This window comes from Sebastes umbrosus, chromosome 13 (genome assembly GCF_015220745.1).
Source record: "Sebastes umbrosus isolate fSebUmb1 chromosome 13, fSebUmb1.pri, whole genome shotgun sequence".
Taxonomy (NCBI): Eukaryota; Metazoa; Chordata; class Actinopteri; order Perciformes; family Sebastidae; genus Sebastes; species Sebastes umbrosus.
Window position 1 is genome coordinate 22,744,575 of NC_051281.1, and position 17,157 is coordinate 22,761,731.

Genomic DNA, 17,157 nt, shown 5'->3' on the forward strand with positions numbered 1-17,157 from the left:
ACTTGACAAACAGTGGTGAGCTGCATCTTCAGGTTCCCAGCTTCCAGATGATGTACACCTCTTCTATGTGACATCTACTGTTGACTATTTATCTACCCCTGAACATCCCCTGCCCCCCACCCATACCCCTCTAAAAAAAGCTGTTGGAATGGTAAGGGGTTAACTTGTGGCTAAGTTTGCTATCTACACAGAGTTATTTTAATCTAAAACTTTGGTCTGAAGCAGTGGGTGTGTAAAATCTTGCTGGGTGGGGGATCTAGTGAAGTGGGAGCCCCTCGGCTTATTATGGTCCGGACAAGAGCAGGCTGACTCATGTCTCTTGCTGGGAAAACAGGTCTTAATAAAACATGATGGTCTGCATGTCTGCACCCTCCGACCTGCTTAATAATATCTGCTGTGCTTTGCCACCTCTGCGTCCACGTCCTGTCTGGCTATTCCTTATAGAGCTTTGGTTTATTTCATTTCAGCATATATCACCATATATGTGCATCTGGCTGATTGCAGTCTAGACCGAATAAACAATCCAATACAGTTGTCACGTTCTGTCTAAGACTGTTGCTCTCACAGGACTGGTCACATCTTGTTCACTCACCTCTCGCAGGTCATTTTGTTTCGCATTAAACACGTATATCTACCCTGCTATGGCCCAATGTCTTTTTTCACTTTTGCCATCGATAGCAATATTCTCACTGTGATTACTCTCTTCCTCTCCCGTTTATTTTTTCTGTCCAGCCAATTTCCCTTTTCTATGTGTATTCCACACGGAGACAAACTGACCTTAACCTTAACCTTGACATGTTGTGTGTATGTGTGTAAGAGCTTAAAATTGTGTCACTGGGAAGATCCAGGGAGCAAAGATCAGTTGCAAGGGGGAAAGGAGGTTTCCAGAGAATCAATAACCTCTGGCTTGGGAGGGGGAGGTCAAAAAGGTGCTCCACTCTCATCGGACCTCAAGTGAGCTACTGGGTTATCCATTACTCTGTTTTTAGCTCTGTGGACAGAAGGCAGAGACGGGGGGGGAGTGAGTAGCATCAGCTGCTCATCGCCAAATTAATCACAAGATCCTCCTGGATTACTAGAAGTAGCATTTATCATACTTTCATACAGTGGTCATTTTAAAGCTGTTTTAATCACGCTCATACAGAAATTCCTTAGTTCATTGATTTTTATGCACAGTTGGGTTAGTCTATGTTGCATTTTAAAGATTTTACAGTACTTTTTTTTAATCCTCTGGTGTACACCTGTATAGAGTGCCAACCTCTATTTTTTGCTTATAGCAGGCAAAGCTCCATTCTGCAGTGTAGTTATGGTATGGGGGAGCACAAGAGGCTAATTAGTACACCAGGTCTGTGGGGAAAGAAACCTCACGCTTCATTAACCTCTACACTGGTCTTCACTGCTACTGTACCACAAGAGCAAAACTGAGAGACTCAGGAAAACTATAAACAACCTTAAAAATAATGTCTGTACTGTGAACAGTTACATGGCAATGGGATACAAACACATTGTGTTGGGAAAAATAAGTCATTACTATATTACGTGAAAGTGGACTGGCGCTTAAATGGTGTGACGCAACGACAGGCTTCTTGTGGGCAATTCCTATGTTAATAATTTGACATTAATGAATGTACTCTAAATACTCATCTATTTAACTCTAGCTGGCACATGCAGGTCACTATTACAAATGCATATGGCCCATCCATGTGTTCAGACTTACAGTCCTAAGTTTCTGAACATACAAATATGTTTCTTGCTGAAGTACAGGGAAATATGTATGAAATGATGCATCTAGAATTTCGCAGTGATATCGCAGTCATTAAAATGGATTTGGGGATTTGAGTTTATTCGCTTACTTGCCAAGAGTTAGATGAGACGGTCGATGCCACATTTATATGTGTTCATGCGATATGAAACTGGTACCAAATTGAAATCTGAACACAATACCATCTTAACAAAATGTGTTTACTCTATGCTCTACAGAACACAACAAAAATACTTTTTTTGGAGAGTTTAGAGATAAGCCACAAAATCTGTGTTTCCATTCAATCCTTAAGCGAATTTAAACCAAACTTTTGAAATGTCGCAAAAAAAAAGAAATGCATTAATTAGAATTAAATTATGAATTAGGCGCGTTTCCATCAACTGGTTTGGAGCGAATAAACTCGGCTACAGCGTAGTTTGGTCAGCGGTTGGTGCTATAGGCTACGCATGGCTGTAATGAGAGTAGAGGAATGAGAGTGGAGGAAGTAGAGGTTGCGAACTGGAAACAAAAGTCGCCTTGGCCATCTAACTATCTACAAGAGAAGCATGGAGAGAGTTCTTCAGGAATTTGTTTCAATTGGGCAAGTTTTAATTGTTCTTTCATGTCAGCTGGTATTGGTCATGTTTCTCATGGTTTCCGGAGATGAAGACAAGCATCTGCACATTATAGGAATACCCGAGAAGACGTTGACAGAGAAAACAGCAGATCAGTCATGTGAGTAAAATGTTCACTATGTGTTCATTTATTCTGCAAAGGCGTTTCCATTTCCCATTTAGCTCATAAACTTCTTTTTGATAAAGGCAAAAAACACCTTTTTTCGCAATTGAGGAAGCATTATCGGATTTTGCCATTTCCTTTTCTAATACAGTACTTCAAAATGTTCAATAAAAAATTAATGGAAACATGGCTACAGTCTGCTAGCAAGACGATTAAGACTTACACAAGCCTCCCACGCCATTGACAAAGTCAGAGACAAGAATGGAAAAATCCCCAGGTGAGATCAATAAATACTTTCCTAAATTTTCAAGAATTATATCAATCAAAAAATGTACTGCTGTCCTAGAAACGATCAATACATTTCTAAAAACTGTTGGCTTCCTTAGTTGGATGCTGAGGCAGTACAGGCTCTAGATGCTGAGATAACTCTAGAAGAGAGCACGACTGCTATTATGCAATTCCCAAACGACAAAGCACTGGGCCCAGATGGGTTTAGCATTGAATTCTATAAATCATATCTGTCTAATATTGCCCCCCCTACTTCTACAGATGCTGAAACATTCAAAAGAAACCTCTCGCTTGCCAAAGTCTCTCTATCTTCCATTATATTGAAAAAAGACAGGGACCCTTTACATATGTCTTCTTACCGCCCCATATCCTTCCTCCAGATGGAAATGAAGATCCTGAGTACAGTAAAGTGCTGTCCAACAGGCTGTGCAATCACATTCATGAATTAATACACCCTGACCAATCAGGGCTTGTACCTGGCTGCCATATCGACTCTAATCTGTGCTGTCTTGTCAATATAATATATCACGATCACTAAGAGGAGTGTGCGGTCATCGCCTTAGATGCAGAGAATGCATTTGATCATTTTGAATGGAAATTCATGTTATTCACCTAAACCACTCTGGCAATACGTTTATAAATTGTATTAATATCATCTACACTCCACCCCAAGCCTCCACAATGGGGAGAGTCACAGGTTCCACTTTAGAGGTGTTCGACAAGGCTGCCCTTGCTCGGTGCATTTATTTAATTTATGCATCAAAGTGCTTGCTGGTCAAATTACAGTAAACCCAGATTATATTCCTAATTAAATACATGAAAAAAAAACACCACCAGACACTTTTTGCGGTTGACTAAACATTGTATTTATCGCGCCCTAAAATGTCTCTTCCCCCTCTTTTGTGTTTAATTGAAACTTTTGGAAGCCTTTCGGGATACACTAAGAATTGGGAAAAGAGCGAATTGCTTCCAATACCGGATAAGGTAGATCTATAGTTTCTACGCTCACTGCACTTTAAGAGTGTGTATAATCAAATTAAAAGTTTAGGTGTTATTGCTTTGCAAAAATTGATGACCTCTTAAAGTCCAACTGGGAAAGTAAGACCCAACAGTTGCGGCATAATACTGAATTCTGGAATACATTACCAGTCGCTCTAGTTAGCCGCATTAATACCTTAAAAATGGTTACGCTCCCTGGATTCCTGTCCAGTTTCAATGCCTACCGGTCTAGATACCATTATACTACCTAAAGAGCAAGTGGTGAGTTTGTGGCTACAGAATACTGACAGTTAATTAACAATAGAGCATAATATTGATTCAAAGTGTAATTAGTGTATTTGCTAAACAAAAGTTGAGGTGTCAGGTAAAATGGGTTTTTGTTTTTTTGACAAAAAATCTGAGCTGAGTTCAAAAAACACCACAACAATTATGGCTTATAGGATGACAAATATGCTGAGGATTATCACATTCATAAAAACATTTACAACTGTCAGAGTGGGAGGGAAGCGCTCCCTGTTTTGAGGGCTATTTTGGTTTGTAGCCCCTCATGAGGGGAAGCTGTCGTTTCATCTTTATCTCCAAAAAGAGCAGGTGGTTAATCAATTACGTGTTATCTCCAACTGCTGCAGCCCGTTGGACCCGGACAGACCAGACTGACACCCCCACACACATGCACAAATGGACAGACGTCAACATGCAAATCGACAGGCTGACAGTCAGAAACACGGAGGCCTGACTCGATACGTCCAGGTGGTTTAAAAGACAGTTGGACAGGTATGGGCGAGCCAGCGGCAGACAAACAGGACGACACACACAGGCCGCCTGTCTGTAGATAGCGCCCACCTGCCAGCCCTGAAACATTTTAATCATTTGACGGCCAATTACTCTGGAGCCAGGCAGAGCAGAACAGAAACTCACACTTCACTTCCCCGGCACTCGCAGATGGCCCTGCAGGCTGGATCTGCACTGCTTGTCTACTGAGCTAGCACTGCTCCCTTCTGATATGGGTGAAAAAACAATGAAATAAGGTGTTTGGCGAGGCTTTATAGAAAGAGAGCAGGGGATATCCATCATTTATTGAAAATGATACCAACATAATATGACATGCCTTCTCATTCGGTGAACAAATGACAATACAAGCCATTCTGTCCTATACCTAAACACATACATAGAGAAACAGGTGCACACTACTCTCCACAACATCCTCTATAATGCTCATGCACATTATGCAGTGATCCTATGGTACTCTAGTTAGTGAATCCATTATAATCTGTAGCCTTTCATGTGATTATATAATGACCGTATGGTAGATAATAATATCAAATAGCTTTGGGTAACACTTTATAAGAACCATCATTTATAAATGGTAAATTCATAGTTAATTTAAATAACAGTTAATATGTAGGTCATAGTTATTTCACTGTTAACAAACCATGACAATATAATTAATCATTATCATTATCAGTTTATTGTTGCACACACAATAAACATTGTATATACTATATTATAAGTGTTTCTTAATGGTTACCAAATGATTTGTCAACTTTCAAGAAATCATTTGTAGAACATCTATAAACATTACAGACATAAATGGACCAGATATTTGTAACACTTTGTTAATAGTTAATAATTGGTTTGTTAACAGTCTATAAACATTATTTGAATGGCTACTATAAAGTTGCAACTAATGAATATAATGTCTTGTTAAATGGTTAATAAATACTTTGTAAAGCATCTATAAACATTATTTAGATAGATAGTTAATACTTTGTCAACGGTAATAATTGGTTCCTGGTCCATCTATCTATGTTTATAGATGTTTTACAAACACTTATATACTTAATATAGTATATAAAATGTCATAATGTGTGCAACAATAAACTGTTAATGGATAATTTATTAATTTAATCAGAATCAGCTAGGATACAATATATAATTTAAAAACAAATTATTTAAAATTACACAAACTAATGATAAAATAACAGAAATTATAGCATTACTAATAATTAGTATAGATTATTATCATTTCATTGTTTTTTAACAGTAAAATAACTAATAACTATGTTTAATTAACTATCAATTTACCATTTATAAATGATGGTTATTATAAAGTGTTGGGTCGTTTATCAAAAAAAAAATGGTTACCATGGTTTTATTATCATTTTTCATCCACGAGGAATTTGTTTGTAACTCGCCTTGCTTGCTTGTTGTAGTCATATTAGCGTGACCAATCTCTGTAGCACACACACCTGGTACGTGGCAGCCATATCCCCTCTGTAAAGAGCGTTAGATCTTGCGGTTTCCTGACACCATCAGAAAATCCAAACATTTTCAGAGTGGCTTGATGGCTTGACATGCCACAAAATGACTGTCAGTGTATGACTGGCAACTGAAAGCGACGGATGACTTTTGGAATTAAGCGCTGCATGACGCATGTCAAAGTCACTCTCAGTACCATTCAACTTTTACGCTACTTGATTATTATTTGCCTCACGCTTGACACTTTGAATGCTCAAGTAGGCAGAAATTTAAATAACAACAAGAGTACTTTAAAGACACTTTTTTTCACTAAAATCTGGATTTTAGTGCCAAATACTCATCCTCTGTAAACTTGAAAGGTGGTTGTTAAAAGTTAGCACCATCATACTTATTAGAGACCAGTTCTTGTGGCCAGCTTGAATATATGTATGGATTACAATCATTTTCAATGACGGGGAAATATTAAAACATTCATGGAAACTTTTTGCAGCACAATCTGGTAGTCCTCTGTCCATCTGTCTGTTCATTCTGCTCCAAATACTCAAGTTTTACCAAAGTACTCAAATATATCGCTATACGCACTGCTTTCAATTGTAGGTCAGGCGTAGAGCTGCTCCTGCTTACAATGAACACTCACAGTTTTTCAGTCAAGTTTCTTTGGAATTCATTGTAATTGACATGCATGCAAACACCACCACTGTCTGTGAAGAAGGGAACTTTCAACTTAGTGCAGCAACCTTTTAAGCCTCTAGAGGGTGAGTACTTAATACTGAAATTAAATTAAGTTTACTAAAACAAACTTTGTGTGGGATATCACTTTAAATCTGCAAAAGAAATCCACTTGCAATGGCCAGAAAGAGTTGGGTTTAAAAGATGAGTTGCAGTTGTAGAGCAGCACTGCATGGAAGATGACGAGTAGAGTTAAAAACTGGAAATTACAACATCACTCATATAATCAAGGCATTATGCTTATTCCTTTATATTGATTGAATGATGTCATCTAATCGCTATTAATGTTGCTATAAATTTTGACTTCTGTGGTGGACCAAGCTGTTCTCATACACCGTTCGTAGCTATACCTACCAAAAGTAATGCACTGCAATTCATATGTATCCCACTAAATCTATTTTTATCGCGTAATCGTGAACAAGGGAGTATGAAGAGTGACAAATGCTGCATAGGGAGGAGGACGGGGTGGATGAATGGGTTAAAAAACACCAGACTCTCGCCCAGGAGGCTGGCGTTCGTACCCCGTGTGAAACCAGAAATCAACATTGATTTATTTGTCATGTAACTTCCGTACTTCAGTTACACCACTTCCGCAGTTTTAACCCAAACACAAACTTTTCCTTAACCTAACTAAGTGGTTTTGTTGCCTAAACCTAACCAACTAAATCTTTTCCTAAACCTATGAGGAACCATTAGGAAATAAGTCATCCTTAAAGATTTGTGGGCTTGTGGAATCACTTGCAGAGCCGAATGTCTTCACGCAACTGTGGTTAACAGGACGTCTAGGGGATTGACTACAATGTCTGACAAATACAGGCTGTCTGCTAGAGCCATGCTCAATGAAGGTTGCTTGAATGTCCACACCCAGTCCAACAGAAAGACCCACTGCTTCCTTCTAACACTGAGAAATACTTTAACTACTCTGCCTCCTTTGTTTGTTTGTTTTTACGCACAGTACCTCTCTTCTACTCTGTGACCTTGTATCACTGGCAGAGCATTACCATAAATGTCTTGTGTAACACTGGTCCTACTATGAAATATACTCCCCTGATATTAATATGAAGGAAGAATGATACGATCATTATTCCTTTCTATATTTCTCTCATTCTATGGTGCTTTTTTTTTATGTGTCAGGCTCTCTTTGACAGGAGACATCTATCACAATTTCTGGGCCATTGCCCAGGGCTGAAACACTCCCATGTGATGGAGGTGCGAGTTGTTCTGCACTCTGACCTACTAAAACACTGTGCGGCTCGGTCCGTCTCACAGGACGTCGTCTGCATCCTTAAGGCGGTGTTCAGACTTAAAAAGAAAGCGCAAGGGTCTGAGTTTAGTGTGGGTGTATAGCTACAGGTACCAGTGAGAAATATAGTTTGAATCAAAATCCATAAGTTCAAAGGCGTCAAAACACAGGGAGTTTTTGTGTAGCAGATTTTACTCTAGAAAGTTATCACGGCGGCAATCATTTCTACTACTCGACTGCTGCAAAGTAAATATTATGTCATCTACATTACAAAGTAATCCACCAGGATTGTGCTCTTGAACGTATATGTAGCTAGATGATGTCATATTGCTGCAAAAGTTAAGCCGGTGTCAACTTTTTTCGCCAGACAGCCCTTCATTGTTTAGTGGGAGCCGTCTGCGTTGGGACCCCCACTTTGCCAAAGCAGCAGTCTCACTGACATGGAAGCTGTGTTTTTTTGACACGGCGCTATTGTCGGTCTGAACATGGCCTAATGACTCTCTCTGTCAAATCTGTTAACCCTTCATCTTCTTTTTGGCACAGGATGACAGTAATAGCTATTTTGGTTTGAGTGAATGAGGCAGATGAAGCAGCCTTTGGGTGTTCCTTGTAATGGAGCACAGGGCTCAGAGGGAAGTCAGCCGTGTTTATCCCTCTGGTTATCTAAATCTTTCCTCCAACTGATGATGAGGCTCTGGGGTACGTGCTGCTTTAATGGGAATACTGCATATTTCACATTCTGTCTTTTTCTCGTGTCTTCCCTTCTTCTCTGCCCCTCTTTCTCTATTTTTATTTGTGCTCTCTTCCTCGCTCTGGAACGGTATTTTCACCACGAGGGTTTGTTGACAGCTATCCTCCCTCTCATAGCCGTAGCGGCAATTGGCAGTATCTCACAGCGAGGGCCCAGCCTTTTACACCGCACCGCTATCAACAGTGGGCCAGCTGCGAGCAACGCCCGCTGCTTTCAGCTTATCTTTAAAGCCCAACCGTTTGGATCACACCGACCACGAAGGCAACAGCGGCGTCCATCATGTAGACGTCATTTAAAACACATCTATCACCGGGGCAACATCATTAGTGAAGCTCTACACATCAAACATGAGCTTCCCCTCATTTAAAATCCCATCATTTAGTCGTTTGACACGGCCATTGAAGACACAGACAAATGTGAAAACAATGAGGTGATACTGCGTGGCACTTGTTAAATGGATGAGGTTTACTGATTCTATATTAATACAACGCATTTCTACATTAAGAGAGACATTCAAATAACAGAAAGTGTCGCTTTTATAGTTCAGGTAAGTTTAAAAATGATGTATGTTCAGATGTCACCTTTGAGATGAATTATGCCTGTGTGTGTGAGAGACAGACGGAAATACTTTACACCAGCAGCGTCAGCAGCATATTAATTATGCGACGTGTTTACCTGGAGGCAGGCAGGCGCTCGGCCATGTGGTTTGTTGACGTCCACAGCTACAAGCTGCCACCCCCCAGCAGAGTCTTCATGAAACATCTGTGGCACAAGGACAGCACATGAGGAGCAGAACACACACACACACACAAAGAAAAAAAAATGCACACCATTTATGGCACTGGACAAAACTCAAACACACACATCTACCCTTTGGCTACATCTTCATAAAACATCTGTGGCCACAAAAAAAGCTGAAGGCATCACACACACAGATTCGTACAGATACTAAATACAGTATGTAGGCCTAAGGACCTAACACCAGAATTAAAAACAAACCAATATCACAGCAGAGGCTTTCAAACTCACAAGAGAGCTGGCTCACTCATGAATATCAATCATTCTTCTGAAACATGAACTCTACAACTTAGTAATAAGCACTATCATGACAACTGGTTCCAAAATGCCACGTCATTCATCTTGTACTCTGTTAACTTGGCAGATGAGTTCACCTGAAGAGCAAGTTTCAGTTAGTTGTCAACCTTTGTCATAAGGAATTATGATGCTGTATAACCCAGATGGCATCCTCCGATTCTGAAAAGTGAAGCCAATGCAGAAGTGCCTCAAACTTGCATCCTTTCTAATAGCCAGCAGGGGGCGACTCCTCTGGTTGCAAAAAGAAGTCTGATTATATAGAAGTCTATGAGGAAATGACCCTACTTCTCACTTGATTTATTACCTCAGTAAACATTTTAAACATGAGTTAATGGTCTCAAGCAAGCGTAAAAAACGTTTTTTCTTTGGGGAAGTTTTTATCAAATTTCCACACAGTTTTTCTAATGCGATACTTCAAGATGCGCATAAAAATGGGAATGGAAACACGGCTAATGAAAGTGAGGACTAAGTGAAAATTGAAGGTTGTTGAGGTTTCTAAAACAAAAAAACTAAACTTCCAGTAGCATCACAGAGCCAGTATAAAGAGCTGCCGCTTGCTTGTAGAAATCCTTCAACCACTCTGCCTCATTCATCATTCCACGCTTTAATTACATACTGTACCATTTTCCCCTTCTGTTTCAGCTTTGTCTTATACCTTCCACGTCGGCTTCACATTTTATCACAACCTAGCACCGTGCTACCCAATCAATAGCTTTTATCATCTTGCATTTAATATAACATGGCGAAGAGAATACTATCTACAACCTTGATGTCAAACACACAGGGTTTGATATCATTCAACTTCAGATAAGCCAAAGTAGACTTCAGTGTAATTCAACTTCAAGTTCAGCCCTTAATTACAATTCCTGTGAAACAAAAGTGGATTTATCCATTGTCAGTTTATCAACACAGTTAGGCTTTACAGTCTAATCTCTATTAAAAGCCTCAATAATCTGGAGAGAGTATAGCAAAGTCAAGGAATGGGTATCGTGGCATGGGTTGTGTCTCCCAGGGCCACCTTATAACAGCACTTCCTCTCTAGGGAACAACAGGAAGGGAGCATTATTGTTTCAGCCTCCGTGATTGACAGTTAAGTGTTACACCACAGCTAATTAGTTTTTCCCCCCTCTAAGATAAAGATTGGGGCATGACAATGTGATTACAATTAATTTTGATAATGGAAAGAAAGGCTAATTGTTTTCAAGGTCATAGCAGTACATACATGCCGTGGACACCAGCCTGTTTTCCACCAAGATTGGAGTAACAGAGGTTTTAGTTTCATGACTTTCCAGGAGTATAATTTTAATAAACAACAGTATGGAAAACAGTTCACTGCGTGTCATGACAACTCCATTATGATTAAAAATGTAAAATATTTAAAAGGGACTTTGGATTCTTAACAAATACAATCCAAACATATAACTCCAGATGTGCTTCAGTCACAGGCCAATGATAGCTTTTCTATTCAATCAACAAAATAACTGCAAAATACAAATGCAGATCTATGCATCGGCCCACCATATTCATTATTTATTGTTGTATTTATTTTTTTTTTTATTGTTTTAATAGGCTGCTGCCATATATACAACACCTTATTTAGTGTTATACAGTATATTCTCTGTGAATTCAGCACTGAAACAAATAACGTCTCTGATTTTCTGCCTCCATATCTTCACAGTTTTCAATTGTAATGTAATCACATTTTTTACAAAACACTTTCCCTCGCTTGCTCTTGATTTTCTCTGCTTCAAACCCTCTTTGTCAGTCCAGAGTAGTCTAACTGTAAGTGTGGAAGAGGCAATCAAATGGCTATTACGTCAAGAACAAAAAAAGCATTAATCAAGACCAGAGTAACAACCCCTATCATACCGGAAAGGACAATTGTAAGACAACTAAATGTTCAAACTTGAAAATGCTAATCACAAACATAACTGACTGCTGTCTGGACTGAATGATGGTGAGAAATCTATGGGCATTCATAGATTGAACCTCCAAAAACTGTCAAACCTTTTTATGATTATTGCTTTCCCCTCACCCAAATCACTTCTTTATGACACTGAATGTGTTTTCAGGCCATAAAGTCTGTCAGTATTCCTTATTATCTCTCTCTAGTCTATATTCGTCTATGTCCTGATCTTATGACAATTTACAAGCAGTGATAGAAAATAACTGGAGAAAAATATGAGCACAAAGAAAGCACGTTTTGAGGTAAGAGTCTTGTAATTTGCTTTTCAACATCCATATTGGACAAAATAAAATTGTGTTAAAAGTAAAATGCAAGTAGTTAAAAAGGAATATTAAACACTTTAGGGCAAATGTCTCTCATAATATCTGCCAAAGTTGCTTACTTAAACTTTGGGGTTGTCACTCGCGTATTGGTTGATAATGATTTATTAATACCTTAACATTTGTAACCTTAGCTATCTTGTTGTATCAAATTATTTGGGGGGGCATTTTGTGTCTTTATTAGATAGCAATTGCAGAGAAATGAAAGGAAATGAGGGAGAGAGATGCAATAAAGATCCCCATCCGGATCAAACCTGGGATGTGTTGGGTCATGGTCAGCGACTTAGACGAACTAATGTTAAGTCTTTTTGAAGTAACTAAATCACCATTGCTACAAAGGTAGATTATATAAGGCTATATGAGGCCATGTAGCCCACGTGTCCTTTTCCTCTGTATTCTGGGTCTTCTTCCAGTTAGACATGCCCAGAATGCCTCCAATGGGATGTATCTTGGAAGCATCCTGATCAGATGCCCAAACTACCTGAAAGGGTTTCTTTCAATGCCAATTCTTCTCCAAGCTCAATCCAGAGGTCCAACCTCCTCACCATGGCCCTAACACCTCTTCCTAACATACAGCAACCGAGCAAACTCTGGCGAATGGAGCGCGAAGAATTGTCCAGATATATACTACGAGCGATGTCACTCTCCATAAGGAGAGTGATTAACTGGCAATTACTGTCCGCATTGTTTTTAACCAATGTAAATAGGTTGGAGGTGTGCAAAACTTTGCATGAATAGAGCCAGAGCGAGCGTTTTTTTCAAACAAGCGACACGTCGCTTTGCCTGTTCACTGATGCACGGAGCAGGATAGGACATCTTCATTGGGTAAAACTGAAACAATCTGATGTTTGCTTGTTCCAAGCCCTCAGGAAGAGTGCCAGGCTTTGAAGCAAATTCTTGTAGTGGCCAAATGGTGGTAAAAACACTTTTTCCCATATACCTACATTGGGAAAGAGACGTCCGTAAATCAGCTGATAATTTAAGGTAAATCAACTTCCCTGTATGAACACTTGAATAGCCCTTATTTAAATCATTAGGGCCTAAAAGTTGCAAAATGCACTAATAGCCAAATCCAGTTATTTCCCTTCCTCCGTTCATGTGAATGAGCCCCAGTCCAAGGCTGGAGCGAGGCCTGGGAGGCGGAGTTAAAGGACCGTTACTGCGCCTGCTCTATAGGCCCAATGGATGAGGAAGATCGCCGGGTGATCCAGGTACTTTATCACTCGGCAGTCGGGCCATTGTGGCTTCATGCGCCACTGAGCAACTCTCATAGGAATGAACAGGCGCCCGCCTACAACACTGTATCCAGTTCTCTTTATACTTTACATCCATGGCTCGATCGCATCGCTTCCAGTTCAGTTAGGAAGACGTGTAGGGGTGACCCCAGATGTCCTGTGACAAACTAATTTCGACCACTTGCATCTTCAATCGCATAAACTCAGTCAGTGCCCAGAGCTCATGACCTTTGGAGACTAATTGATAAATCAAGAGTTTACCCTTCGTTCTTTACCATAACAGTCTGGTATTGTTGGCGATGCACAAATCTGCTGGTCAGTCTTTTGCTGTATCTTACCCTTACTTGTGAATAAAACCCTGTGATAGCTGAACTCCTTAACCCATGTAAGTAACTTGCGTGCAACCAAAGGAAGGTCAATCTACTATTTACAGGCAGAATACCATGGCCTCAGACTCAGAGGTGCTGAATCTCATCTCAACTTTTTCAAACTCAGCTGGTGGTAATGGTCTGATGAAGCCAGCATAACCATTTGATCCTGAAGTCACCAAGGCAGACACTCTCTACTGTACCTCTACCACCAAAAAACATATCTTCAGCACGCTTAGGCAGCCAATTTTGATTTAAGTGAAGGCATTTTATTGATGACCATGCACTCTTGTAACCCTGAAGAAAGCCATTCCTGTCAAAATGCGTCTGTGTTCATTCCTTTGAATCTTCCGAATCCATGCAACTTTGATGAGCTGAACTCTGATGAATGGACACATTTTATTTTTTTTTGCACTCTGTACCAAGATGACCAGCTTTAAAGAAAGCTGGTGTTCAAGGAATGTTTAGAATCAGGTCAGATAAAGTTGTCCATGTGGCACTACTTTGTCAGCTTGTGTGTCTGCGAGTGTGATAGTTGTACCTGTGTTGTAGCGGTAGAGGTGGTGCTACTCCTTGACCCCCACATCTGCTGAAATTGCACTCTTATCTCAGCAAATGTCTCGATGATGACGGCAATGAACACATTCTGTAAAGGGAAAAGACAGAGAGAGAGTGAAACAGAGACAGTGAGAATGAAAGTGTTATGACAATTAAAAATAAATGACCCAGTGGAGGTCCCTCTCTTGACTTCCTTTCACTATCTGTGACATGATATTATTCTCTCATTAGCCAGAGAACATTCTACTAACAAGGGGGAATTGTTATGACTGTAGGTGGGAGATTAGGTTATGTCAATTAACCAAAACCTTTTGGTGTTCAACCATTCCCTGCTGCCATGCCATGGGAGCTGAAAGCGTTATGAAAAGTGCAGTAGAGAGAGAGAGACTGGCTCTAACCTTGACAAGCCATGCCAAGAAGAAAATGAGAGTTATAAAGTAGAAGTAGGAGCGCCAGCGAGGGAAACTGTCGATGGCTCTGTACATGAGGAACACCCAGCCCTCCTGTGATGCAGCCTCGTACACAGTAAAGATGCTTGTACCTAAACAAAGACAGACACAAGGAGTCAGAGATGAAAAGCAGAGATTGTTAGTGAAACAAGTGTCAGTATCGGCCTTTTGCTTAACGCGGTGGTGTCTCTGAGCTCCACACCAATTATCATGGCTCCCCTCAAACCTTTTTAAAAAGACAATACCTTGAGTTTCTATATAATGACAGTACATTCTGACAGCTTACAGGATGAAAAATACAGCTCCCCTTGTATCCTCCCTTCTTTATAATGACAAGACTTTGAATTCTAACTCAGACAGACTCATTAATCTGACAGAATTATTATCGTTAATGCATGTCTTTGTCACTGTCAGCGACAAATTTGGTCAGATGTAGCTAATTTATGTAAATTCTGTGAGTTGGCCAAACTACAAAATGAAACTCTTGCCCGTTTTCTGCTTAATGGACTCTTTGCAAATGAACTGTCTGTACTTTTAACACTCACCTAAAGATGATTTAGTGAGGGAAGAATCGCCCCTCTATATTATTTTAATGTTTGAAAAGATTTGCGAGTGAACTGTGTCCTTTTGTGATTTAAAAAGACCAACAGTTTAGTAAATCTTTCTCTACATAGACGACCTCCCTGATCGCATCATGTCATTTTTAGACAGGTAACTTGTAGATGACAGATAGTTGTGGTCGGTATCTCCCAATTCAACTATTAAGCGCATCATATCGTTGTTTTAAGCTTATCATCTTAACAGCTCTGAATCAGGGCCTCTGGGTTTCTGGGATGCAGGGCTAGAAATAGTTACTGACATATACCACAGTACTACCCTTTTTCCACCAAAATTAGCACGTATATGGAGGTTTTTTAAACATGGTAAAACCAGCTAAAAATAGGCGATAGGCATACTCGTCTATTGGAAAAGGGAAAGGAGTGTTTCTGTTTTGTTTGTTTTTTTTCTGATGTGGTGGTTACTTCTTTTTTTATATCTGCTACTTTTTTACTCTCTCTTTCAAACTCTCAAACCAGTTAACCAATTAATGGCAAATTAATTGCATTTTGCATTATTTGTTCAAAATGTACCTTAAAGGGAGATTTTTCAAGTATTTAATACTCTTATCAACATGGCCAAATATGCTTGCTTTATGCAAGTGTATGTCTAAATGTATTATTGGATATCAATTAACAACACAAAATAATGACAAATATTGTCCAGAAACCCTCACGCGTACTGCACATAGGATAGAAAAAATCGTGGGTAGCCATAGAACCTATTTTCGTTCACATATCTTGAGGTCAGAGATCAAGGGACCCCTTTGAAAATGGCAATGACAGTTTTTCCTCACCAAAATTTAGCATGTGTGATCCCGTTGACTGCCCATTTTGACACCCCATTGCCACATATGAAAGAAATTGGCACGCAAACACAGCCTTCTGCTGCCATGAAAGCAAGCAAATGAACTGAGATCAACAGAGATAACATAACATTAGATTCCACCCGACATGAAAAGCCTCAGCACATCTCTCTGTGGTCCGTGTGCAGCTGGGTTATCAAGGCAGCAAGTATTTGAGACACACAGCCGGTGAAGTGAATGCTAACACACTCTAACTGCTATCAGTCACACCGAAGGAGTTGAACATGGAGCGGACGGGCCACGGCTCCAATGTTTTGAATTTGGAACTGTAGTACCCATTTTAAAACACTAGCTTTCAGTGCTACATGTTGCTCATTTAATTGTATGTTAATAAATTATAATAACAAAATCCCTGTTGATTTTACTTATTATATATATATATATATATATATATATATATATATATAAATAATCACTTCAACGCATAGCATCGCACCGGAAAAGGGACGGAAATTAGCGTGTCCACCCAGGTGTCATGTTTTCCAACACTGCCGATCAGATGACCGTGACTACTGCAGAGTCATTTATCCAGGAAATGAATGTCGATTGTAACCTTTCCCACTGAAGGCAAAAGCCAGATGTTAGTGTGTGTTAGTGGGTTTTTTGTCCAGTGGGAACAGGGTTTTACTGTATTTTTATGCATAGTTTATTCCCTCTACATAGATGTGAATATTAATAGCACATCTGAATCCCCACTAAACTCTTTAAAGAGGTGAGAACCACTCCTATAAATAAGGTCGTGCATAATAATAAAATCAGGGTTTTTTTATGATGCACTTAAGCTTCACAGTAAAAGCTACATACATATTTATAAAATGTGTTGATAGACCAATACATTTAAGCCCGTAAATTGCACTGAATGTGCCATGTTCCAGTCTATAATGTCTAAATGAAGGTGGTGTTTACTGTGAAGCTCTCACTCTCCTTCACGGCTATCTACAGATTAGGGGCACTGC

At 39.7% G+C, this 17,157-nt stretch overlaps 1 protein-coding gene across 18 annotated transcripts in view; it reads right to left on the minus strand.

Annotated features, from left to right (window-relative positions):
- Positions 1–17,157, minus strand: part of nalcn (sodium leak channel, non-selective) — a 100,848-nt gene that overhangs the window by 66,427 nt on the left and 17,264 nt on the right. For all 18 annotated transcript variants that reach the window (XR_005209559.1, XM_037789655.1, XM_037789656.1 and 15 more), the window contains 3 exons: positions 14,689–14,831; positions 14,274–14,378; positions 9,424–9,510 (listed from right to left, as the gene is read on the minus strand). Coding sequence is in view for 17 of the 18 variants with exons in the window: in XM_037789655.1 (XP_037645583.1) it covers positions 9,424–9,510; positions 14,274–14,378; positions 14,689–14,831 (335 nt within the window). In the remaining variant the exon portion in view is untranslated. The remainder of the gene's footprint in view (positions 1–9,423; positions 9,511–14,273; positions 14,379–14,688; positions 14,832–17,157) is intronic.